The sequence below is a fragment of the Thalassophryne amazonica genome, chromosome 8 (assembly GCF_902500255.1).
Source record: "Thalassophryne amazonica chromosome 8, fThaAma1.1, whole genome shotgun sequence".
Taxonomy (NCBI): domain Eukaryota; kingdom Metazoa; phylum Chordata; class Actinopteri; order Batrachoidiformes; family Batrachoididae; genus Thalassophryne; species Thalassophryne amazonica.
In genome coordinates, this window is record NC_047110.1 from 66,747,815 (window position 1) to 66,775,251 (window position 27,437).

Consider the following 27,437-nt stretch of genomic DNA (forward strand, 5'->3'; position numbering starts at 1 on the left):
ATGTGAATGTGCAACACAGAATGGTGATTCTAAAAAAACAAATAAATAATGCAGGTGACTTCAGCATGCAGGTGGAGGTGATACACTGTTTGTTTTTGTTGTTTTTTTTTGCCAGCTCTTTGGTCATAATCAACTGAAAAATAGTTTGTTTTACTATGACATCAGAAAAAAAGTGATGAGGAAGTGTGGATTTTTAATCTTTTTTTTTTTCTTAGAAACGGGAACATACGTTTTAAATCTGAAAAATGACACAAGGGACTGAAAATATCAGCTATTTTTAAAATGAATATTGTTTCCTTCTTGAATACAGTTAGTGTAGTGTAACTTAGTAGTGTAACATATTATTATTAAATATTAAAACAATTTACACAAGGAGTAAATAATATAGTCTTACCTGTCTGTTCATCTTCAGTCTGATGAAAACTTATCCACCTTTACAAAATGACATCTGGTAATTTAATTCCTTATGTCCTGGCTGAAGAAAAGTCCATTAATCACAGGGCAGTTTGGTGGCAGGTTACAGTGGCAGCTGTAATCAGTTAGTGCAGCTGATGGATCGAGTCTTTGCTATTCACGGATCCTTCTCTTGTTCCACCTTGGCCTGCTTTGTGTCACAAGTTGAAAGACTCACAGTCCCTCATCTGCTCATAACGTCTTAGTCTGCATGCTATGAAATTATCCCATAATCCACAAAACAATAAAATAAAATAATGTGAAAATACTCAGTTTTGCCTCTGTGTCAAGTGGAGAAGCCGTAGACACTGTGCGTGCGTGTGTGCTTGTCAATATAAGTGTTCCACCTGCCAATCAAAAGGATTCTGCTGGTGAGAATTAACTGTTCTGACACCTGTAACACCTTGCAACACTGACCTGAACCACTCGGTGGAAACAGGGCTGTCAATAGACTGTAGAAATCCATAAATTAATGGGACTATGAAGATATTTGTTCTGGCACTGATGCCACTTCCTCCTTCTTCTCCAATGTCGGGGCTTGCCCGGAGGTTCCTGGTTTTTAGTGGCGCGCAGTTCAAAATCTGAATATTTATCTCTTCAGTAATTGCGCACCAGGAAAGGATAAATTTTAAACTGTTGTTTTAGTTTTAAATACACAAAAAAATTTACCTATCATGTCACCAACAGTTTAATCAGGTCCATGTAAGTGAATGAAGGCAGCAAACTTTCATTCTCGGCCCAAGACGTCCACTCCGACTTGGAGAAAGTGCAAGGGTCCTTTTTCCTGATTGACAATTTTCCTTCATAGCACACTGTCTCTCTCTGGGCCTTCAGGTGTGTCCATGTAAGCAGGGGGTTCTTTGAGTGGCTTACCGCCAGCCATATTCGAAGAAAGTACTAATAAAAATCTGTGAAAGTAGCTCCAAAGTTGACCAAACTATTGTGTACGTGCACAGAGTCTTCTGTAGCTCCAATATGGCAGATGTTCCGCGTCAAATTTGAAAAAGTGACATCAGTGCATACCGTCTAATCAAAAGAGATATGTATATGTCACAAAGATCACAACTGGTCCCTCAGTTCCATCACTTTTTTTTATTTATCCTTCAATAAATCAGCCCCCACCCTTCCAATCATCGGTTATCGCAGTCATCCAGCAGGGGGCAGTCACACATTGCAAGACACCTTAAAGGAGACATTTATTATTATTTAAATTTTATTTATTTTTAGGCTTTCACGGCAGCAGCAAATGAGACAGGTGCCCTCCTCATTTACAAGAGTTTTATTCAATAAATAATTTACATTATAAACAGCTGTCATGTGGCACCACAAACAAACACTTTGATCTTTCTGGCATTTCCACATTCAGCTTAACTGTTTACCAGCACAAATCTGACAACTGGTTTCAAAAAGAACAAGCGCTAAACAAAACATAAAGTGCTTTAAATTCAAAAACACGAGCACCCCACAACACGTTTCTTCTGTGATCCCTTTTAGACAATGTGGTCTGAGTAAGAAAAGTGACGACAAACCGGCATTTCTCCACACACACACACACACACACACACACACACACACACACACACACACACACACACACACACACACACACACACACACACACACACACACAATGTGAGTGTATACATTAAAGAATTATGTGTTGTGGTGTACGTTTTTGCAAAATCCCTTAAAAAACATTCACATTCACCAAAACATCTCAACTCCAAAATAACAAAGTGATCATTTTAAAACACAATTGTTAATATGCAAATGAACATTTCACAAAATATATGTACAATCTCACATTACATATGTAGAACATTACTGTAAAAGTCACAATACAAATCACACCTATCAACACAAGATTCAACATTACAATCATTTGTATATGTTTAATTTTTTTATCCAACTGTACCAATACGTTTTTCCAAAAGCAGTAGTACGTCCCGCCGAATACTTCAGTGTAAGGAGAAATGACGTCAAACTGCACCCAAGAAGGATGAGGATGTAAGGTGACGATTTGCCGTATGAGGGCCAAAAGTCAAAGGGGAGCAAAGGAAGCCAAGTGTCACAAAACGAAGAGAAGTCAAACTTGGAACGACAAAACAAATGTTGCTTTTATAGAACCCGCTGCCATGTTTCCAAGAGCTTTTTGGCCTTTATGATTCCTGCTAGTAACACCAGTTATGTACAAATTAAGAATCAGCAAATGTTTGTTAAATCATCCAAAAAAGACTGAAAGGTGGAAGTTGCTTTTGTAGGCAGACGTTGGCACAAAGGCTCGTTCTTTGGCAACAAATCGAGCAGTGAATTTACATCTACAAACACTGTTATTGCCAAACTGCACTCAGGCCGACACGCTGTTAGTCTGTAAGATGTAAAACAGACTGGAAGTGACAACTCGAACATTAAATATTCAGTACAGTTTGAGACAGCTGAGAGCTGAAATGGAAAATGGTTCTAACTCACAAAGCGATTCAGCACATGCTTTTCTACTCTAAATTCAGTCTGATTCGCTCGTTACACTGTGTAAACACTTGTGCGTTCTGGGTGGCCTTAGCTAATTTTTTTGGTTTTTTACATTTTTTTTTTAGTGAACTGACTGGAGGTGAACACTCTTGGGATCACTTTGATCTCTATTTAACCACATTTGTATGTATGCTAGCAAGACTTCTTAAAGCTACAGTGTGTAAGATTTAGAGCCATCTAGTGGTGAGGTTGCAGACTGCATTATGCTGTCACTGGTCAGGAATGCGCTTCCCATCATATTATCGCTTCTTTGGGGACAGGGATTCACACTCCCTCACCTTTTATGAGTAGCAATACATACGATCGACTATTTCACGAAAATGAGAGTTCTCAACATTGTTAGCCTACGCTAGTAAACAGTAGACTGTGCATAGGGGAGCAAACACTGATACCTCTATTTTTTCCACCTTCAGTTTTCCAGCAGTGTCGCAAAATGTGAAAGACAGAATGTCCCTTTTGGGCTCCTGTATCAGCATAATGCTGCAACATGGTGGCCTCCGTGAAGGGGCCTGCTCCACTGTAGGCATAAATGGATCATTCTAAGCTTATGAAAACACATTTATTCATTGTTGCAGGTAATTATAAATATTCCATTTGTGCTAACAAACGTTGCTAAATCCTACACACTGCAGCTTTATGAACAGCTAATCTGATTTGAACTTTGCTACTTGCTGGGTATGTAGATAGGAAAAAAATGAACTGATGTTGATTGGGATGAGAGGTACAGCCCCTTGCTAATATAAATGAAAATGGTGAATTTTAAAGAAATGAGGTGTAGCCTTGATGAGCGCTTTTGATCCAAGTTTTTTTTGGGGGGGTTTACATTCACATTAGACATAAGATGCTAACATTGTGACCAACGCGTTGGCAGAAACAGTGGAGTGAAAACACTACGAGTCTAAATGGCGTACAGGCGAAGAGGTCATTTTTAGTCACCTGTAAGAACCTACCATGACAGATCAACAACCACCACATCGTTTACGTTTTGGGGATTTTATCCACAATGTATCGACATGATAACGTCTCCCACAAGACTTTATCTCCTACTCAAACACAATTATAACCACAAAGCTGTACTAACACACGTTCTGACATTATGACCCATTAATCTCCGCCGCAGACGGCTGGAGACGCTGCCCCGACGTCCTTTTGGTTGAGCGCTTCCTCTCAAAGGCTTTCTGCAAAGCAGGAAACTAATCAAAGATGGAGCTGCTTCGGGCCTTCAGTAAACAAAAGGCCCTGTCAGGTCCTCCAGCCTCACTACAGGAGCCGCAGAGAGCTTCACCAGCTTGGCACCAACAAGGGGGATCAAGGGAGGAGGATCAGCAAAGTCCTCTGTCTGCAAAAGATCATCTTGTCTGACTTTCCTTAGCAGCCCTGGTGAATGTGGGGGTTTAATCCCAAGTGGACATCCTGAGCTGTGGCGTAAGCCGCGCTCTCTCTCTTTAAAGATGAGTCGTATGAACCAGCTAAATACGCGTGATGACAGGTGGGGCGTGGTGGACTCGCCTCGTCATTCAGCTCAAGTAGAGTCGTGACGCGACAACAAGACTCAGCGGTCCACAGCAGCTTGGTGGGACACTCACTCACATAGGACAACATGGTGAAGGAGACTATATGTAAACTGTAATCCACAATGAGACAGCGAGACAGATGAGGAGGACGAGTGACAGCTCATCTCTGCCCCGCTGCACTCCGCTACTTTTAAATGCATTCTTCTCAAAGATGTGGTACCTGTTGCTGTTTGAGTGGAGCATTTTTACATCCTCGAAGGCGTAGTAGGCTGCCATGGTGAAGTTTGTGTCCCCAGAGGACAGGAGGTCAAACACGCAGGACTGAAAATAAAGGTCCTCCACTGGAAGGCGCTCTTTGCACTTTGCCTTGGCGGTCAGGTAGGTGAAGCCGGGTGCCGCCGCGCCACTCCGGCTCGCGCCTGCACCTTGAGGCTCTGCTGCCCGAGTCCTGAAGTTCCTGAAGTTCCTAAAGTCAATAAGCTGGTTGGCAGGACAGCCGTGAAGACACAAGTACAAGTCCTGTTTGTCACCTTCTTCCACAGAATTCACAACTTCCTCCGGCATACGCACTGCAAACGTCAAGTAGCGGCCCACCTGGCGAACAACTATGATCGTTCCGATGTACCGAGCCTGGATCTCCACGTGCTGTCCGGGAACCTTCTCCACCACACGCAGTGTGTTTGCACTGTGCCGATCCCCTCCGTTCTTGGATCCATCCGCGAATGCGGCTGGCAGCTCGTCTGTCTCTGCGTGGTACATCTTTTGGTCGACACATTCCTGGAAGTTCTTAAAGATGATTGTAAGCTGAAAAAGATGACAGGAGAGTAAAGTCATCTCAGTGTTAGCTTTAAAAAAAAGAAGTAAAACACATTAAAAAGGGGAAATGCTTCTACATTTCACATCAAGGAACAGGTTTGTGCCATCTGCCCCGTTGAGTGTCACATTTCAGCTGTGGCTCAACATGGGGGAGGCCAAGGTAAACGCCCGCAAAAAAACACGAGTTTCAGCCATGTAAAATCAGGCCTCAGTTCACAGACACAAAGAGGATCCATTCATCGTGCTGAAAAACCTGCCTGTGAACCCCACAACTATGCTCCGGGGGGAGTGGAGCCAGGCCAGAACACTGTGATATACTCTGCAGCTAATTAAGTACAACTGGTCAGTATTCTGAAAGCTTGGTTTCATCAGCACGAGGACAATCAGTGAGCCATTGTTGAAGCAGTGACACCAGGAAAACGTACATACACAGAATATTAGCTAAACCATTCCTCTGCTCCAGGAGTTCCAGCTCTTCCCGAAGTTAACATTTCCACTGATGGTGGGGTTCCCCCGTATCAGCTATTCAACTTTCAACAATCGAGGGGGGAAAAAAGACCCAAAACTTTTCAGAATGAAGACAGGCAGTTGCATTCGCACCAACACCGACGCTGCTAATGCAGATCTTTTTTAGCAGAAGGCTGGTGTTTGTACAGGTGGCGCTGGCTGCTGTTCGTTTTCCCTTTGTCTAGAATCAAGATCTTTAAAACGACGTCTCATGTGTTTCCAAGAACAGCAACGTAAAAATGCCACTACTCCTCTAAATGCTTAAAAATATCCACTCATGCTTAATGGAGTATCATGAAGAAACCCTCGATTGTAGAAAATTTGACTCTTTATATCTGATTAAGTCCTCAAATACCTCAGTTTAAACCATTCAGTGGTGACATTCTGCCAAGTAGCTGAATAAACTTGAAGTCAATTTGCTGTTTGACTGAAAGCCATCTAAGCAAACACCCGTACCATTAAATGAAACCGTAACGAGACGAGCGTGATTCGTCTAATGACAGACAGCGGCATCAGCTCGGCACAACGCTCAGAGGTGTGACGCTGAAATAAACCAAACCGTCACTGTAAAGACTCAAAATGTACCCTTGCATTGACGATTTTACATCAGACTGCCAACATGCTACTTATGAAGCTTATTAACTGTTCTGGGTTGAACTGCCTAATCTGTTATGGAGCTGATCCAAATATGAGTCCAGTTTGTCAGAAAAACAGCCACGCAGCTGCTCTCATAGACCAACAATGATTTATGTAATGCAGCCACTCACGCTAGCTTCCTATTTCAGGCTTTCCACCCATTTGCAAGAAAAAAGTTCAACTGGGGGCAGCACAGTGGCTTAGTGGTTAGCATAGTTGCCTCACAGCGAGAAGGTCGTGGGTTCAATTCCTGTGGCCTTTCTGTGTGGAGTTTGCATGTTCTCCCCGTGTGTGCGTGGGTTTCCTCCGGGTGCTCCGGTTTCCTCCCTCATCCAAAGACATGCGGGTTAGGTGGATTGGAGTCTTTAAATTGTCAGTAGGTATGTGTGTGTCTGTGTTTGTTTGTCTGTTTGTGGCCCTGTGACAGACTGGCGTCCTGTCCTGGGTGTACCCCGCCTCACGCTCTATGACTGCTGGGATAGGCTCCAGCCCCCCGCGACCCTTAATTGGACTAAGCGGTAGAAGATGAATGAATGAATGAAAGTTCAAATGGATGAAACAGAAATGTTGGGGTCTTTGAGTAATGTAAGGCCAACATGTGTTTTCTATCATCTGTGATAACTGAGATAGCAGTGATTTCATCAGGGTCAAAGGCCAAAACAGGTGTTTTCAATACAACTGATAAACTGGATCAAAAAGAAACTTGCAGTCTTAAAGTAATTTAAGCCCAAAATGTGCTCTCTGAGCTTACTGAGGCTTGAACATTGGGCAAATTTCCTTACTTTCAGCTTTGAGCATGATAAGGCCTCATTTTTTGGCAAAGCGTTCCACTGGAGCAGAAACTTGTATCTTCCAAATAATTTGACACCAAAATTAAGATGGAATGACCAGTGTTTCCTGAGATATGGCACAACGTGAATGGAAGCAAACCTTAACAAGCAGAATACCATGGCTACATGGTCCATGCAGTTTTCACATTTTTTTCCTTAAATTGTCATCTCTACATTTAGCAGGTTTTTGCAAGCACGTCTGTGCACAGACGGGTGTAGGACAGCCATGTATTTGTGGTTGTACAGATTAGTCAAGCGGTCTATCGTACTGATGCGTAATGATGGTTTCAGATTGATGTTGACAAGTTGCCGATCACGTGATAATGATACGTCCGCACAATCTGAGCGATAATGCCAGGGAGACTCCCTCCCAGACATGCTCACGGTGGGACATCTTTAAATTTGTTATTGTAGGTGCAAACAGTTAGTGGCTAATATGGACTGTTACGGTGTTGAATAAACAAAACCAGTTTTATGCAGGACAATCTCACAGGACACAGCATATCAGTAATATCAGGAAGTGTCTGTTCATGTTTTGTGTACTTTCAGAATGTGCACATATGGTGTATACAGAAAGTATTCATAAAATAAAAAGCTGAGTTTAGATTTCATGACAGGCTGGGTTTTTGACAGTTCAAGCTCTCTTCTTCTTTTGTACTTAAATAAAACTGATACAATAGTTGTCGTTACTTGTTTCTGTCGAAGATATGCATTCATTTTTTTGTGGATATGGATTGTGGCTGAAAGCATTCCTTTTTCAAGCAGTTTTATTAAGTTAGTCAACCTCAAATCGACTTTCATTACATAAATGTCCAGACTGAGTTACATATGAGAACTAAAATATGAAATAAATAAGTTGATTTTTGGCCATCCATCCATGTAGCATAAATGTCACATGTTGTGACATCTAATGTTAAAAAAACAGTATGTTTGCTGACAGACGCACACAAACAGAAGGGATGCCCACCTTGCTGGTGGCCGTCGCCAAAGAGCCTGGCACTACGGGAGTGTTGGTCACCTGTACAGACAGGAATTTGTTGTGGATGAGCGGCCAGGCTCCTTCCACCTTACACGTCTGGAAGTCATCACCAAAGGTGCGGAGGTGTGGGTCTCCAAAGAAGCCGCAGTGGGTGTAGTTAGGCGGGGCTGTGTTGCGTGAAAAACTGCGCTCATAGTGGCAAACTTCAGGGCCGTCGGAGTGCTCCTGGCTGTCAGACGGGAGCTGTGGAGGTGGAGGAGGAAGCGGAGTGCGAGCACGTGGTTGAGATGTTGGCCCCTCTTGGAGCAGTTGTACTGACTCATGAGATCTTCAATGCCATGCTGTGCAGAGTGGTACGCCAGGTCGCCCCTGCAGGTACGCGCAGTGCGTCGTACACAGCTGCTGTACGCCCGCAGCGCCGTGCAGAACTCCTCCTCCAGCCCAGAGTTTGAATTGGATGCCCAAAATTCAGAGTTACACTTGAGGATCTTGCACTGCAGAGTCACTGTTAGAAAAAAATGCACACATAGTGAACAAAGAGATTATCGAAGGTGATCACATCTTAATAGTATACATTTATCAAATAGCTTTCAGGATCCTGCCAGCAAGTTATCTGTCCTGGCGGTTGGTTTGTTACTGGTGCAGGAACTCAATGGCTTATATTAAGGCCCCCCTCCTTGTCTTAAATATGCTTGAACTGACCTTGGCATAGTTAATTAAGCCACCTGTGACTAAATCTGACAAACTACTTATTTAGTAATATGTTACATAGATACTTCTCCACAGCTAGTTAACACAGCTGTGAATAAGATTTTTACCCCAGGCCAAAATATGCCCAATGGGTATCGGGTACTTTCTGTCTATCGGTCCATGCTCAGCATAACTCCATTCTTATTACTGCTAGGGTCTTCAAATTCACAGAGAGCATTCTTGGGACACAGACCTTGGACAAGTTCAAAGATGGATAACCTTGACCTATTCTAAGGGGTCAAAATGTCACATTCTTTCTACAAACTCTTTCATAGATTACATGCTCATATGGCTGAGGGTATTTTAGCAGCACTGCATTATATTTCCTATTACTGGTGACTATTTGTAAGTACATGTTTAGGCAATATTTTAGATGAAACAAGAATAAAACATTAATAAGCACTTATTGCCATTTCCAATTAATCTTGAAATTTTAAAGTGAATACAAACAAAATGAAAAGGACCACTATATTTATCTATCAAGTTCTAGGTTGAAAACAAAGAAAAAGAAAGCCCTTAAAGTTTCCTAAATCCAAAATTGACAATTTAAATGGATTGTTCTATCTGACCAACAGTACAAAATGCAAATATTTGATTTACCAACAATAAACCAAAGAAAAACAACATTTAAAAAAACTGAAACTCTGATTCATCAAAAAACTGACAATTGTCAACCTTTTTTTTTCAACATAATAGATTAATCACATGTGCCAAGTATTTACCGTTTGTGGTTTTCAGACATGAGAATTTTCCTTTAATTTTTATAAGCTATGAACTGGTGTTGAACTGTTCTGCAACAAGGATGCTGGATGTTCAAGTAGCTTTTAAACCACTGCAAACAGGTTTTAAAATGACTTAAATTAACAATTATTCTATTTTTCATTGCCCCTAAACAATGCGAACAATGTCTAAACTGCTTTTAGTTCAGTTAAATTGGAGATAATCTGACTTTAAGTGCTTTTTAAACTTTTCTACATAGGCACAAACTACTGTAAGTAATTTTCCATAGCTTTAACCAAGTTTTAAACCAGATATTTGCCATTCTTAACACTACCAAACAAATGGTAAACTCAATGAAAACTCAGTAAAGTGGTTAAATTTACTGAGTGTTCAGTCAACAATGAAGGGAACATTTTTGGAGTTTGAAGTCTTTTGCTCTAGGTGGTACACTCTAAAAAATGAACTGCTGTCTCAGCAAGAAAAAGTGGTATAATAATTTGCATAGATTTTTTTAAGTTAATTCAACTTAACTAAAGTTAGTTCAACTTAACTAGAGAAGTATTGTGGCACTGATTCAGTTGAATGTTGAAATAACTAAGTTGAAATAACTTAAAATAATGTAAAAAATATGGAAATTGTTACATAATTTTTTTTCTCATTGAGACAGCAGTTCCTTTTTTACGGTGTACTTTACAAGAATATGACATACTTGAACATGTCACAAAGAAATTGGCTCAATGGAAAAAATAATCAACACAATCCAAAATGATGATTATGCCACGTCTTAGACAAGTTATTGATTATAAGATGATGATTTTCCTGATGCATATCCTTCCAGATTAAGGTTCTTCAAGAAAATTATTTTTAATGTTGCCCCGTGCAACAATCATGTTGTGGAAGGCTGACCTTGATTTGTCTGCGCACATAATGCATATTACATGACATGCACTCATCTTCAACTTCTTACTCCAATTAAGGGTCACAGGGGAGCTGGAGTCTATTCCAGCAGTCATAGGGTGTGAGGCGGAGTACTCCCTGGACAGGACACCAAGTCTGTTGCAGGGCCACATATAGACAAACAAATTCACACACACCTATTACACAATTTAAAGTTTCCAGTCCACCTAAACTGCATGTTTTTAAATGTGGGAGGAAGCCGACGCACCCGGAGAGAACCCACGCAAACATGGGGAGAACATGCAAACTCCACACAGAAAGGCCACAGGTGGGAATCGATCCCATGACCTTCTTGCTGTGAGGCAACAGTGCTAACCACTAAGCCAAGGTGCTGCCCTATTAAATGACACACATAAATAAATAAATAAATAAATAAATAGCAGTTTTCCGAACTGTATTTTTTTTTTTTTTTTTTTACAAATTACCTCTGCTAAAAATGGTTTGGGGAGGAGCACAAACATATTCCTATTTATACAGTTTAAACACCATGAACAAATGAAGAGGTACACATCAAATCTGAGTTTAATGTTTGTATATTTAAAGGTCGCATGTGTAAAATTACCATTTGGACCCTTAATCTCGACCTTCAGAGATAATCAATGCTGCTGCACTGTACAGCCTTAATCCAACCGACTCTTTAAACAAACGTTCTTTAAATATTTCCCTGCACACTCTTGTCGTGACACCACATTTGATGTGTTACCACCTTTGCTTGAACAGCCTGGAGTCTATATCAACACTTTGAAGTCACACTTTAAACAATATGAAAGCTTCACTCTCTCCAACACCCACACCGCTTCTCCAATCACACCCAGTCTCACTATCAGCACATTATCACTTTGCTTTTTGATGGCAAGTGACTTCAAAAGAAAACAGATAAGGGTTTTGGCAAGGTGAGATGAATGACTGCAAAAAGTAGCACTTATCTTACGATTATTACTGCAGTACTACTAGCTTGTGCTTTCATATGGTTTTTATCAGGTGTTTTGAAATGTAATTCCTATAATACCAGTTATTTGGTGGGATATGAATATTTCAAAAACAAATATGAAAGTAATTCCCCTGATCACAAATGTTATTTTCATTTGTGTGTGGGTGTGTCTGTGTTTGTTTGTCTATTTGTGGCCCTGCGACAGACTGGCGTCCTGTCCTGGGTGTACCCCGCCTCACGCTCTATGACTGCTGGGATAGGCTCCAGCCCCCCGCGACCCTTAACTGGACTAAGCGGTAGAAGATGAATTACGAATGAATGAATTTCAGCAACATCTAAAATGCAATTTCTTACTGGATTGACAACACGATCATTTTTAAACCACAAAGATAAGGCATACATCTGCATATATGATAAACAACATTAAATTGGCATTGCTTCAATTTTAAAAGTACAACAATATTGCATATATTTGCATGCATAACTGAATAATCTGCAGCAAAATATCAGCAATTTCTGTTATGTGCAGCTATATTTACAATTATTACTATACAAAACAAACCCTCAACAGCTTGTAAATTTTAAAAGTTATTTTAAACTGTTTTCTTCCATTTGCCAATGTATCTTCTAAAATTTTAGACAATTTTAGTGTCTTAACCTGCTTTTGCCGTTCTGTTGCGTGGAGACACTGTTACACTGAATCAGATTGTCCCTTTAAGGCTGGCAAATAAAACACACTTTCCAAGGAGAAATACTGTCCCATCCCCCAAACAAAACAAGGGTTGTGGGCTGTCCCACTTTGCCATTTTTCTCATACAAAAATGTGTTAAAACGACAGTAATGATTTGAATTCTATTGAGTTTAGAGCGCACTCATGCTCGTTACATTTTACAAACTTTGAATGTTCTTCACATGAAATCTACTCGATTTTCATCCGTTTCTTTTGCCATTTACTCTGGATGGATTTCATCTTAAATCTCTACTGGGTTTTATTCTGTATTGATTTAAAATAACTACAGGGTGAACACAAAAACACTCCTTGGTTTCAAATATTTATATCAAAAGTCACATGAATAATTTTGCAATTTTGAAGAAGAATCTGCAAAAGAGAAACAAAAAAAAAAACCTTGATGGGTTTCTGCAGCTGTAGATACCAAATTTGTAAAATTATTCATGTGACTTTTGATATTATAAATATTTGAAACCAAGGAGTGTTTTTGTCTTCACCCTGTAAATAAATCCACTTCGCTTCTAAGAAGTACTCAAACTAGTTTCCGAACCTGGCAACTTAGCCACCCAAAGTGAGAAAGTTACGGAGAAACGATGTTGCCATGTCTCCAATAAAAGCAGTGCGAGTGGACACAACAGCCAAGAGTTGTTGGAAAACAGAATAACGAGTATAAAAAAAAGTGACACCTTACCGGGTGGAAACAGCGAGACGAACACGGCGAGGACTCTGCACACTTCAAGCGCCGAGGGTCTTCCTCTTTTCCCCATAACCATCCATCCAGCTCGGGCTCGCGCTTCACTCCTCTCCCTGCTCAAACCGGATTAGGAAAAGACACACGAGTTCAGCGCCACCGACAAAAGACACACAAAGTCCGCTCAGAGGTGTGAATTCGTCTCTGTCCTCTCATCACAACCTGTTTTGAAGTTACTCTGTTGTTTTTGTCTTGGACTCCGCAGAGAGGAGGAGGTGGAGGAGAACAGGCGATAATCTGATTTCTCCTTCGGGGAGTGTCGAGAAAGTGCAGCCTCTGTGAAACACCGCACCAATCACAGCCGCCTGCCCCGCCTACCAACCCCGCCGGCCCCGCCCCTACCTGCCTCAAATTACGCCTGAATGTGCGCGCTTGTTCCACAAGCGAGTCCACAGAACCACATAACAGGCTCCTAAAAATCACAACAGTAACGTCACTGTGGGAGCAAACCTGAACAGAAAAGCGCTGTGGTGCCGCCGCAGATCATCTGCGCAAACAATTTAAAGGAGTCTCAATTTCAATTCAATTCAGTTTATTTATACAGCAACCAAATCACAACAAAGCTGCTCCAAGGCACTTCACCTAAATTAATATCATACTACAAAATGTATTTTTTATGCTTTTCGTCACGTTAATAAGAGACTGCTGCATGATACCCTGAAAATTTGCTAATACAATTATAACAGATAATCCGTGTCTGCTACGTTTAATCTGCGTGGAATTTAATAAACGCAAACCGAATTTCAGACATATATATTAGTCTGGAACAAAGAGGGCAAACAGTGTTGTAAAGAACAATAATCAAGACGTTAAAGAGCAAACTTCACTTTCCTCCAGAACGACATGATCAGGAAGCGAGTGTAGCTCACAGCAGCTCCCGTTGAAAATAACGGAGAGACAACCTGTGATTCTCGCATGTTTACATAAAACAAACGCAATAACAACGTCTATAAACCCAGAGAATATATTCATAAGAGTTTTAGGCACAATATAAAAATAGTTTTACGAGTATGTTGCAATGTTAATGGTGTTGTCCGTGTGCAGCGGTTAAAGTGCAGCGTGATCAGAGCGTCTCAATGCAGATCTCAGTGTTACTGAGATCTCGCAGCGCGGTGACCTCTCCGAAGTTTTGCGGGATTTGAAACCTGAAAAAGGCGGATGTAGTATTTTTGTGTACAAATATTCCTATCTGGGACTGAGATACCTGCTAACCTATATTAGTAAGTTAATATAGGTTAACACTTCAAATGTATATATGCGGTTGTTTTAATTTTGATGTGTGCTATTATTGCATTCAACTAGTAATAATTGTGGATTAACTGCTGTATTTTTGTCTGAGGTAATCAGGGGTCAAGAATGAATTGCCATTTTAGGGATCAATAAAGTTGTTTGAATCTTGAATATAAGTTAATAATGATGGATTGAGTAGTAGCCTGGTGTTACCGGACAAACATATTTTAGCAGAGAACAATATTTGCTCACAAATAAGCAGCCCAGTCTCACCCTAACCATATCTGCCCCCCCCGTTTCACTTTTAAGCTATCACGGAATGTATTAGAATGAATTTGTGCTGCTGTGACGAAAATGAGGCACTTTTCATGACAATATCACAAACCAATAGATTAATGTATATTTCGTGCTGCTGAATCACGACATGCCATGAGACTGGGTTAGAATAAGCCATACCTGCCGACTTTTGGATGTAGCAATGCAGAACACCCATGCGTGGTCATGAGCGCCAACGGTGCAAAGCGTAACTAGGGGGTCTGGGGGGCGTGCCCAGACCCACACAACTGCAGGACTAATGGGCGTCCCACCCACACCCATGAAGGACACAGGGGGGTGATTCTTTAACTACGGGCACTATTGGCCTTGTAAATGTAATTTCCACCACACCATTGCCTTACAATATAAAGCGCCTTGGGGCAACTGTTTGTTGTGATTTGGCGCTATATACTTGTGCTCTGATGTCACTGTTTATCTCCATAGAAACTACCCAAACAATCTTTCATACAAACTGTTTAAAGGGACATTACAGTGTTGTGGTGGAAATTACGGCAATAGTGTGGGACAACTACATTTTGTTTAAAAAAATCACAACAGTTGTATGACATTGAATACCCCAATTATGTTTTGATTATTTTACTGATATTTTATTCAGAGATATTTTAAAACATTAGAAAAAAACATTTCTTTACCATTCATTTTTATCATTGAAGATCAAAAGTCTGGGTGTGGGACAAGCACAAAACGGCAATATTTGCATATAATGATACTGAAAAAAAGGTGAAAAGTCATCATAGACTACTAGAACAAATTTCTTAACACACTTTCATTGTAAAGATAACTATAAAAGTGTGAAATTTCCCCTTTTTTCTGTTTTTCATACAATATGATCAAAGGACATAATAAGTGCCCGTAGTCTAAGAATCACCCAGGGGTAAATATCGCCCAGTGCAGGACAGTTGGCAGGTCTGATAAGCTGAGCAAGTTTATTTTTAACTTCCTAATTTAATAAGGTGAACAACTCTAGTAACAGGCCTCAGCCCAGTCTCACATTTTTGTTTTTTTTTCCCTAATGCCGTCACAAAATGCTTTACACATTCATGATGTGGAGCATTTCATGATGCGATCAATTGCTGACTATTTTTAACCCTAACCCTAACCCCAAATGCTCGCCCCCCGTATCACCCAAAACTTCATACTACCATTGCGAAATTTCTTTGTGATACCATTACAAAAATCTGTTATATTTCATGATGGTGATATTTCATGTTTTCATTTAATCACTTTTCACGATGCCAACATGAACTTGACATGAGATCGGGTTGCCTGTAGGGTAGCTTCCAAGTTAGGAAGTGTAACCTTCTAATCAATTTATACCAATGTTTTACAGCAGACTGCAACCTAAGTCAGTCTTTTCTCAGAATAGGTTTTAATTTGGTTGGAAAAAATGTTACAAAATTAGATTGAATGACCATTGTAATGACTTGGCTACCTGGTTAATGCAGACTCCTGCTGAACCCCCACCAAACGGTTGGTTTTACCTCTGTGTGAGGGTGGGTTGTCTTAATTACAGTGCCCTCTGTAATTTGAACCATGGTTACAGTATCCCTAGTAATGACTTTCCTGTACAGGCTCTAAAAATGATAATTTTAGTCACTGTCTGGTATTTTATGTGGGCTTCACATTTTTGGAAAACATCATACTTTACAGGTTTATAACTCTGCTACTTATCTATATTTACTTCAGGAAGAAATGTTTTATTTACAAATCTAACCCAATAAGATCATATTCTTTGATGCATTGTTGCATACAACAACTATAAAGACATAAGAAGAAACTGCCATCTTTGACACAAATGTCTTCTTTTGACCAATCAAGAGTACAGCACCTCCACCCAACCTAATTATTCTATTTATCCTGATATAAAACAGAGAAAACCAGCAGAGGCTCACATCCGTGAAACTGGAACCTGTGAATGTTTGCAATTTTTTGCTTACTAAACAGCTTATATGATTGATTGATTGTCAAAATTGTTAATTATTAATGTTCCAGTGAAGGATTAATCACTTAAATTATATAAATAAACCCATGAGTGCAGGGATGATGTATGCTTTCAAAGGAAGTCATTTCAATATTTGTTCCTCTAAAAACCATAATAACCTCTCCTACGTTGATTATCTTTACATGGTAAAAAAAAAAAGCCTCTTATTTTAAGTGCCATTAATACAAAATATTACCAAACAAATGGACGTGTGTCATCTTGTGCAGGCTGTATTTTTGCATGGAGCAGTGGGAGTCTTTGTCCTTCTCATGGATGATGGATACGTTCATATACAATAAGGACTGAGCCTGCACATGTTTTCTACAGGGGTGGCCCTGTGTGCGCTGATTTCCCTTTTTAACGTACCAGCCACTCACATCTGAAATGAATAAGGGCAGCTGAAAGGTGTGAGCTGCCTCCTGATATGTTTTGATAAATTGTGGAACATTTCTGGCTCTAACCACACTGCTAATGGATACCCAAATTTCGGAATGCAACAGTCCTAATGCAGCTCAGGGAGCTTTAAAGCAGAATTATTAAGTGTTAATTCATGCAGGTGTCAGTGGATTCAGGTTACAAAAAAGGCCATAGTTGAAAAGTAGATGGACATCTACACACATTTATGGAGGACATACAATATGTGCATTAATTACTCTTTAATTGGGTCTTACTGGTATACACCACTTCAGCAAACTAATCAGTGTCTTAGCAACAGATTTTAAACAGCTTTGAACATTTATAGCAAAAATAAATGTAAAAAAATGGCACAGATGTTAATTCAACTTTCACAGTGTTAAAATTAACATTATCCCTGAGTTGATAAATTTCAGATGTTCCATATACATTTAGTTTAGTTTAATGTTAACATAGGCTCTAGATTGGGTAGGTAGCTGACATTTTTCACAGGTGGTAATAAATTATGCAAAGTTTCTATAATGAGTTGAAATGGCATGTGAGTCCAGAATGTTTTTAGAACCTTAGATCTCAACAGTTTTTAAAAGAAGAACTCAACCCTTTTATTTCCCGTTAATTATGTAATTTTTTTTATCTTAATTTACTGTCTTAATGTATTTAGAAATTGTTTTTGTTCTTGTTATGATATACACACTATTATTATTATTATTATTATTATTATTATTACATTATTACTTCTATTTTGTCATTTAATTTTTAAATGGACCACAGTGGAAATAAGTGTTTTTACTTTCTTGTGTCATCCATGTATTTTTAACGTATTTACAATTATATTATGTATTTACATTGGACTTACAAAATAAAATCATGCACACATGCACACACGCAAGCACACATGCTTTTAATATATATATGATTTACTACCCCTGCTGGAATGGCGTGTGAGTCCAGAATGTAATTATCAAAGTCCATTGTTCAGTGTTGCTAGCTAATATCCATAGTTTCTCCAAAAATATTAGTCCTATCAACATTCCATTTTGGCGCCATTCATCCTTGACTCAAAGCACATAAGCAAACCAAATGTCAGCTCTCCCCAGTTTGTCCGTGATCGAAGCCTTTTTTCTGCATTCTGCCGCAAGGAGGTGTTTTTATTTTGACACACCCACAAACAGAGACGGTGGTGGAAGACATCAAATGCACTACACTTCTCACTCATGGTAACGGCAACATGACACTTAACTGACCTGACTAAACCAATTCAACTACAAAAACACAATAAATCTACAGCATTAACAACACTGTTAATCTAACAAGAACTACAATAAGAACATTTAAAACCCAAAAACCCCCAAACTTTCATGGTGCGTTGCAGCACAACATCCATTGTTCACTGTTGTTAGCTAATATCACTAATTTCTCCAAAAATATTAGTCCTATCAACTTTCTTTTTTGACAGCATTCAACTTTGACCCAAAATACATCTCTGTGATCTCCGTGATCAAAGCCATACACACATACGTATGCACACACACAGAGGCCACGTATTGGCTATTATAATATAGATATAAAGCGCCTGATATGTCCATTTCTGTGTCTCTGTATGTGTGTCGGCAGTGAAGGTGGCATACTCGACATTGTGGCTTTCTGTTTACCACTCAGTTAAATAATGGCAGCACATGCTTCTTAGATGCTCGTTTAGGCTAATTAACTGCACAACAAGCCATATTATTATACATATTTGAAATTCAACAACCACAAAGAGCCATTCAGTCATACTAACGCTAGCTGTCAGCATCATGTTATGTGATGCTAGCGACTTCTAAAAGATGACGCTTTCAAGTTGTTGTTGTTGTCCATTCAGCTGCTCCCGTATTGTTCGGGGTCGCCACAACGGATACAGCCAGATCTATTCGAGTGTGTGGACTCATGGCATTAATTATTCTATAAGTCAATACAATACAGAACATGAAACAATAAAATCATCAAAATGTCAGCTAAAAATCTTTACACTATTAGCAAACAGCACAAGTTTTATAGTTTTAAAATAATCATACAGCACTTTTAAAAGACTGAACAAGAGCACTCTGAGTGTTGTAGTTTATTTTGAGCCTAAAAGCACTGATTTGATGTGCTAATTCCAATGGTGTGCTTTATTTTATTTTATTTTATTTTATTTATTTATTTATTTTTTAAAATAAAAACACTTACAACTTAGTAACTATTCTTCCCCAGGCAAAAACCAATCCAATCTCAGGGCAGTTCATGGGACTGGGTTATGAAAAGTACATTAATCTATCGGTTTGTGAAAAATATGGGGCGTTTTTCATAAGAGGGGCACAAAATGTGGGGTGAAAGGGGGATGTGGGGAGTCATGGTTAATGTTTGGGGAGGGTACACACTTACGCTATGGTTATGGTTAGAGTTAGAAGAAGGGGAATATTATAAAAAGCAAAATAAAAAAAACGTATGCGCAGAAAAAAAATGCGAGACCAGGCTGGCAAAAACGGGTACCTCTGCTGATATTAATAACTCAGAGAACAGGTTTGAATCTACAATCTTCTGTTCATGATACAAATGCACTGTCAAAGCTCTGCCTTTGAAAACTAACTGCACATCACAATAATTACTTTTTCTTAGTAAAAAACAAACAAACCACCAACATAGAGTTCAATAATACTTGCAGAGAACTGAATCACTTATATGATCAACTAACAACTCCAACGCTGTGCAAGTTTTAACACCATGAGTATGAGGAGTAAAGCTTTAAAAGTTAAAATCAACTCTGACGTATTTGACTTTGGGATTTAACTCTTCAATTTTTGCTGTGCGTACATTCACTGAGAAGACAGTCTTAAAAAAGACCATTGTCAGGTCAGTGAGAAAGAGCTGTTTTGTGCCTGCTGCTTTAAATAGAAAGGAAATGCTGCTTGCCACACCCTCTTTGAAGCTCTCTGTCTTCTGAGAGGACATCTCCTTCATGGGGACCAGCATACAGGCTCAGTGGGTGTGTCTCAAAGACCAAAATAGGTCACAGAAAAGCAAAAGAACCCATTTTAGGCCTAAATTCCTGCACATACAGTCCCGAACTGTGAGATTTTGGGGATTTGACATTAAACCCCAACATTCTATCAGTGTAAAAAGCAGCAACAAAGCCCAATAAGGCCCCCTTTGATGAAAGCTCAGTTAATGTACATTTGTGGCATTACGATGGACTTTGGTTGTTAATAAAAACAGGACATGTATTATTTCATTTCAGGAGGTAACGATGATGAGCAACAAGTATTCAACTGAACATCAATAGTGATAAACACCAATTTGATGCAACATAAAACCTTATCTTTTTTTCCCCACGATGTGATTCATATTACTATTTAATTACATTAGATTATTAAAAAAAAAGTGTAAAGGCCTACAAGCAGAACATTTATGAAAATAAGATTTACCAAATATTACAGGGAGCAATGGATGACTGAAAGAAATTCCTGATGGAGCAAGTCTATCCGTGCAATATTTAATAAAATATATATATAATCTGTTTATTTATGGATTTCTCATATGTGAAGATTTTGAAAAGGCTGTGACTATGAATGGATCACCCAGGTGCTGCATGGCCATTTGATGGATTCTAACATATATGAAGGGTTCAAATGCAAAACCTAGTATCTTCAAAAGCGCAGATTTATAGTGGAGGCATTTGGGTGCTGAGGTGTGAAACATATTAAAGAATTTGAGCATACCATTTTTATTTTATTTATGGAAATCCACGCATTTTCTAAAGTGTTTTCCTTTAAATATGCATATATCTATATAGGGGTGATTCTTTAACTACGGGCACTATTGGCCTTGTAAATGTAATTTCCACCAGACCATTGCCTTACAATATAAAGCGCCTTGGGGCAACTGTTTGTTGTGATTTGGCGCTATATACATGTGCTCTGATGTCACTGTTTATCTCCACAGAAACTACCCAAACAATCTTTCATACAAACTGTTTAAAGGGACATTACAGTGTTGTGGTGGAAATTACGGCAATAGTGTGGGACAACTACATTTTGTTTAAAAAAATCACAACAGTTGTATGACATTGAATACCCCAATTATGTTTTGATTATTTTACTGATATTTTATTCAGAGATATTTTAAAACATTAGAAAAAACGTTTCTTTACCATTCATTTTTATCACTGAAGATCAAAAGTCTGGGTGTGGGACAAGCACAAAACGGCAATATTTGCATATAATGATACTGAAAAAAGGTGAAAAAGTCATCATAGACTACTAGAACAAATTTCTTAACACACTTTCATTGTAAAGATAACTATAAAATTGTGAAATTTCCCCTTTTTTCTGTTTTTCATACAATATGATCAAAGGACATAATAAGTGCCCGTAGTCTAAGAATCACCCAGAGATAGAAACAGAAAATATTTGATCTTTGGATTGAACTTGACAACAAAGAAAGGCATCCATCTCAAACTGATCAGTTTACAACAAACCGTAATAATAACTAATTTTGAGCTCTAACTGCAGAACTCTCATCAGATTGAAGAAACAAACACGTTTTCTATCAATGTTTGAATAATTGTGAATAATTAAGAATGCAGATCAGAACGCACAGATTAAATATTACAGATTTAGGGTAAAATACTGTTTTCAAATCAGGAGGCACTTTGATTTACATATGACTGAGCAACACCTTTGTGAGATTTCCTATATTCTGAAATCACAAGGATTGGCCAGATCGAATAATAATAATAATAATAATAATAATGATGATGATGATGATTAAATATTGATTTTGAAGTGTTTTTGTGCAGTATATGTCAGAAACAGTAGACTGTTTTCTTCCAACAGATGGCGCTTGTTATGAGCATTCGAACCGTGACATAAACGCACATGGTAACGTGCACAACTTGTCATTAAACGTGATCTTAATGGAGAGCTCAGTTACAGCTGCTGTCAGGCTTTTAAAAACGCCACAACAAAAATCATCTTAATGTTAGATTAAAAAATAATCCTTCAACATTTTACCAGTAAGAATATTATCTAATCGATTGAGTGTCATCAACAATCAATGGGACAAAGTGATCCAGATGCTGTTTGTGCGCTGCACATCTGACATGTCAAACAAAACACGGACACGGACATTTCTCCACTGTGTGGAATTTTTATTTATTTATTTATTTATTTATTTATTGAATAAATCTGAGAGTCTAAAAATCTGAGTTCAAGAGCCGAAGGAATAAACTAACCTTGGCGACTGCATGGGATCTCCGCGACTCGAGTTCTGCAGGAACCAAAGAGGACCAGAGTCCTCAAAAAAAAAAAAAAACGTCCTGTGGGTCACAGAAATCCGAAATCAAACGCACTCATTGCTTTCGTGAGTGTAAAATAATCCTCCAGAAGTCTGCACATGATGTTTGCCGCGAGGCTTCTCCAAATCTGCACACAAACCAAAGTGGTTTTGAGCTCAGGATCCGATCGAACAGACGGACTTCAGCCATCAGTGGCTCGGAGAGGAGAAGACTTTATGACATATGAAAGTCCAGTTCGTGGAGATCCGAAGGACGACGGGGGAGAAAAACCAGCCCCGGAGGCGAAGCTGCTGCGATCCACTGCGCGGATGTTGTGAAATGGTTCGTTACAGAAAGTGTGAGAGAGACAATGATCAGCTCTGCGTGACGCCAGTTCTCAGCTGTGGACTCGTTTCTCCAGATAATTGTCCTCCTCCACTCTGACAGCACAGCTGTGCTCCCAAAAACTCACACTCAGATGTCAGCCTATACTACACCTGAGTCAGATATGACTTTACTCATGTCAGGTTCCAGCAGGACTTATAAACTGAACACCACACGTATACACACACACACACACAGAGAGAGAGAGAAGTGTCTGCTTCAGTAACATTCATACAAAATAAGCATGGTTGTGTGGGCTGGCGTTATTCAAGTTTTAGAATTTAACCACTGTTAAACTTTTAGAAAATGGTTGTTTATGTATTAAACAAACAAACAAACAAACAAACAAAAAACCCAAATGTTAGAGATGTTCCGTGCCTCACTCAGTGGGTTTCCATTACCTTCCAAATTCTGCAAATTAAGGTGATGAATTGAAAATATGCATGATGGAAATGCATTTGAAAAAAACTAAAATATCCCGAAAACCTTTTACGTTCGCATGAAGTGGTTTTGAAAAAGGCCGTGGCGATTCGCACGGTGGCCGTGTGCATGACTGTCATTTGGCTATTCGCACGACAAAACTTGGAACTACTTGTATAAACAAACATACTGTATTCAAGATGTCTTAACTCCTTTAATATTTTTTCGATTTAGATGATTTTTTTTTAAAAAAATCGGCTGTGTCCATAACTCTCATTTCAGTATTCGCACGGCAAGACTCTGGTGGCAAAAGGCAGACCCTATTCGAACGGCGGCCGTGTCCATAACTCTCATTTAATGCAGTATGTTTGTTTATACAAGTAGTTCCAAGTTTTACCACCAGAGTCTTGCCGTGCGAATAGCCACTTCCTTTGAAAAATGGCAATTCGAAAAATGGAGACTCTATTTTCAGTATTACAGGTCACGTGATGTAAAGAAAGCGTCACATGATGCGGTACATGTGGGCGGAGTAAGACATGGAGAGCTTGTTAAACAATATTAGAGATGACGTTACAGCAATATCGTATTACAAAACAAAAGGGCAGTATTTAGAGGGACTTACTGTTCCACCGCCATATTGTATTTAAAGTTCTCACAAGAGTCTCACTGGAATGACAGTTATTGCGAGAACACAGAGACCAGCAGTCGCATTCCTTCGGTTAATGGAATTGCTGCCATTTCACTATTCTGCTTTGTTAACATTTTGTAAATTTCAATAAACTTTTGCACAAATCTGTCATGTGAAGCAGCTACTGACAGCCACACATGCTCCTAATTTCCCATCATGTGTGTAGCATCCATATATACCCTGTTAGTGAATTAAAAGAGTGCAAGTTATTGTGTTAAGCCCCAGTCCAACCACCCTGTCACAGGTTCAAGGCAAAATTCCAACCCAGTCTCACAACAGTTTGTGGTGACATTACGAAAAGTAGATTAATCTATGGGTTCATGATGGGGGCACGAAAATTGGCCACTTTCCGTGACAGGGACACAGAATGTAGGGTGATGGGGGTGTCTGGGGTGGGGGGGGGGATTATGGTTAGGTTTAGGGGAGGGACACACTTACGCTATGGTTATGATTAGAGTTGAGAGAAGGGGAAGGATTATAAATAGCAAAATGAAAAAAAAAAAAACGTGTCACAAAAATGGGGCATCACAACATATTTTGGACATGTTCAAAATATGCTTGGAAACTCCTGTGATGCTAAAATACAGTGACTGCATTTAAAGAAATGTTGCCACTGGGGGCCACACAGATGCATGTCAGCAACTGTTGCAATGATTAAAGAGGGAAAACAGTTTTACAGCATACACAACCGTCTCAAATCAGTGGTGCCACCATGGTGCATATGTTGTACGACGGTGCCTTTGCGACAACTGCAAAATGGGTTTATATATATATATATATACGTATATATATAAAATTTTTGCTGTATTCTTGAGGAAGCTGCAATGGAGACTGTCAGTGACTTTCCCAAATTGCCAACAATTTTTTTGTCTGTGCAACTGGCACTTTAACAAGCTAGAGGGAATGGACTCATTAATTTGTTCATCCATCCATCCATCCATCCATCCATTTTCTACACCTGTCAGTGGGCTGCCAGTCATTGAGCCACATATGGACAGACACATAAAGACAGACACGTTCACACTCCCCCTCACAGCTATGGTCAATTTAGAGTCATCAATTCACCTAAACTGCATGTCTTTGGAAGTTGAAGGAAGCTGGAGCACCTTAAGGGAAGCCACGCAAACATGGAGACAACATACACACGCCACACAAAAAGGACACTGTGTTGGAAGTAAACCACTCAGCCATTGTACTTTCCTCATTTGTTCTTTCACTGCATTTTACAGGGTCCATGCCCGGACCTTTCCAAAAGCTTAGGAATTATTTTCTGTTTGTAGCCAAAATTCTTATAGTATGACAACTTCAATAATATCACATGACTGAAAGTGTATTTAACATGTAACAGTTTCACATCATATTCACATCTGCATGAAATGTCACTGTTAGTTTACTGATGAGATATATATGACTGTGAGGTTTCATTGAAATTAGTTTGATAGAAATTGATCACAACGTTGAAAAAGGAATCTTCAAAACAGATGCAAAATGTTCTCCCAGATTCAAGTCTGCACCAAAATCTCCTCTTAATGACCCATCATTTAACCATGCTCCATAATGATCAAACAAAATACTTTTTGAAAAATGGTGCAAAATTAAACAAACAAGTTCCAAATCAATACATAAATGTAAAAAGTCTGTAAAGGTCACATCCAGAGCAAAACTAAAATTCAATGAATGTTTTTGTTTGTTTGTTTCTGAGTAAAAATGAATGATTTTTTAAAAAGCTCTCTGATGTAAATGTTACAAAAATGATCCAAAACAATAAATGATTCATGATTATTGACCACTCAATCAAGAGTCATGAAAATTGGCTACAAATCTTTTTTGAAATTGAAGGTCCAGTACAGCATCTGCAGGACCTCAGATGTATCACCAATCCCTCCGTTGTTCTCATGCTCCATCCCCCACTCATGAACAAGAGCCCAAGATACTTGAACTCCTCCACTTGGGGCAATAACTCTTCCCTGACCTAACACGGGCAAGCCACCCTCCATAAAAATCATCAACAGGATTGGTAACAATCTGGCAGAGTCACCCAGGCACCCACTGGAAAGAGGGGTGAAGAAATGCCAAGAATGCCAACAGAGCCCATGACCACATTACACCCATTATGGCATTGCTGGCTTCCTCTCCCAGTGAGATCAGATTTTAAGGTTCTGCTATTAACCTATAGAATGATTCACAGACTAGCACCTCCCTACTTAGCTGACCTGCTTAAACCCTACGGGCTCTGTGTTCTCAGGGTGCAGGACTACTTTGTGTTCCCTGGGTGAATAAAAAGTCTGTAGGTCACAGAGCTTTCTCTTATTGTGCACCTGCTTTGTGGAATGATCTCCTTGTGTCAATAAAACAGCCATATTCTGTGGAGACTTTCAAGTCCAGACTTAAGACGCACTTATTTTCCCTTTCATATGGCTAGCATATTGCCATAGTATGCTGCTATGCTTTCCACACTTTTAAATTCATTTTATTAGTAAACAGAGCAGGTCACTGCCTCAAATTTATCTTAAGTCTGGGTCTGTTAGTGAAGCTTAGGGCTAGTGGCCGGCGATCACCTTAGTATTTCTTCTGCTTTTCTTGTTGCTTAATGCTGACAATTTATACCATATTTGTTGTCTTTCTGCCACCTGATTCTGTTTTTTTTCCTCTCTTTTTGAGGTGCGGCTCCATCCAGAGATGGGGGTGGTATCTTCTTCTGCAGGCCTCCCGTCCTGTGCAGCAGCATGGACTCCCAAAATTTCCTGTGTATTTGTATTGTCAATTGTGTTGGTAGCATGGCCCAAGCAGAGGGTCACCCCTTTGAGTCTGGTTAGTCTGCCAGTCACCCTCTGCACACTGTCATCAGCAACAAGAGGAGCCTCTTCAGCCACAGACTGCTCCTTCCCAAGTGCAGGACCAACAGACTGAAAAACTCCTTTGTTCCTCAGGCCATCAGATTGTACAACTCCTCACTTGGGGGGGTGGAGGAGTAACAGGGGACGGAAAGGAGAGGAACAGTAGTAGCCAATAAGCTAGTATAGCAAGCAGTATTTCGCGTATTTACATTTGTATTTACATTTGTATTTACATTTTGCAAATTGTTTTTTACTTCTACTTTTGATACTTTGTGTGCTTCTTACCCTGTGTGCTGCTATACGATGCTGCTGGAACCTCAATTTCCCTGAGGGAGTCTTCCCAAGAGATTAATAAAGTTCTATCTAATCTAATCTACATATTGGTAGGCCATTTCTCGCTTAGCCATCTGCTCTATTCGATCGTGTTGATCAGCTGAAAATCTTTTAAGAAATTGAGTGAAATGTAAACAAATGTCATGTGTCACTGTGTCAAAGAAAGAAAAAAGCAATCCTGAGACCAGTTCTAGATTCTGGTGTACACCAAGATGTATTTGGTGTACACAGCAGGATGAATATGTTAGTTTAAATGAGTCAACACCCCCGAGTCACACTAACTGTCAGAATGCTCGTAGCACGGGCCGGGGTGGAGGATTAGCAGCAATCTTCCATTCCAGCTTATTAATTAATCCAAAACCCAGACAGAGCTTTAATTCATTTGAAAGCTTGTCTCTTAGTCTTGTCCATCCAAATT

General features: G+C 39.5%; 1 protein-coding gene across 1 annotated transcript; it reads right to left on the reverse strand.

Annotated features, from left to right (window-relative positions):
* Positions 1-1,651: 1,651 nt before the first annotated feature.
* rgma (repulsive guidance molecule BMP co-receptor a) lies at positions 1,652-22,797 on the reverse strand. Its single transcript, XM_034176547.1, is given in 6 exon segments — positions 1,652-1,990; positions 2,069-5,300; positions 8,253-8,563; positions 8,566-8,769; positions 13,044-13,159; positions 22,316-22,797. Coding segments are annotated over 5 exon segments (1,350 nt in total). The 5' UTR covers positions 22,330-22,797; the 3' UTR covers positions 1,652-1,990; positions 2,069-4,595.
* Positions 22,798-27,437: the final 4,640 nt, after the last annotated feature.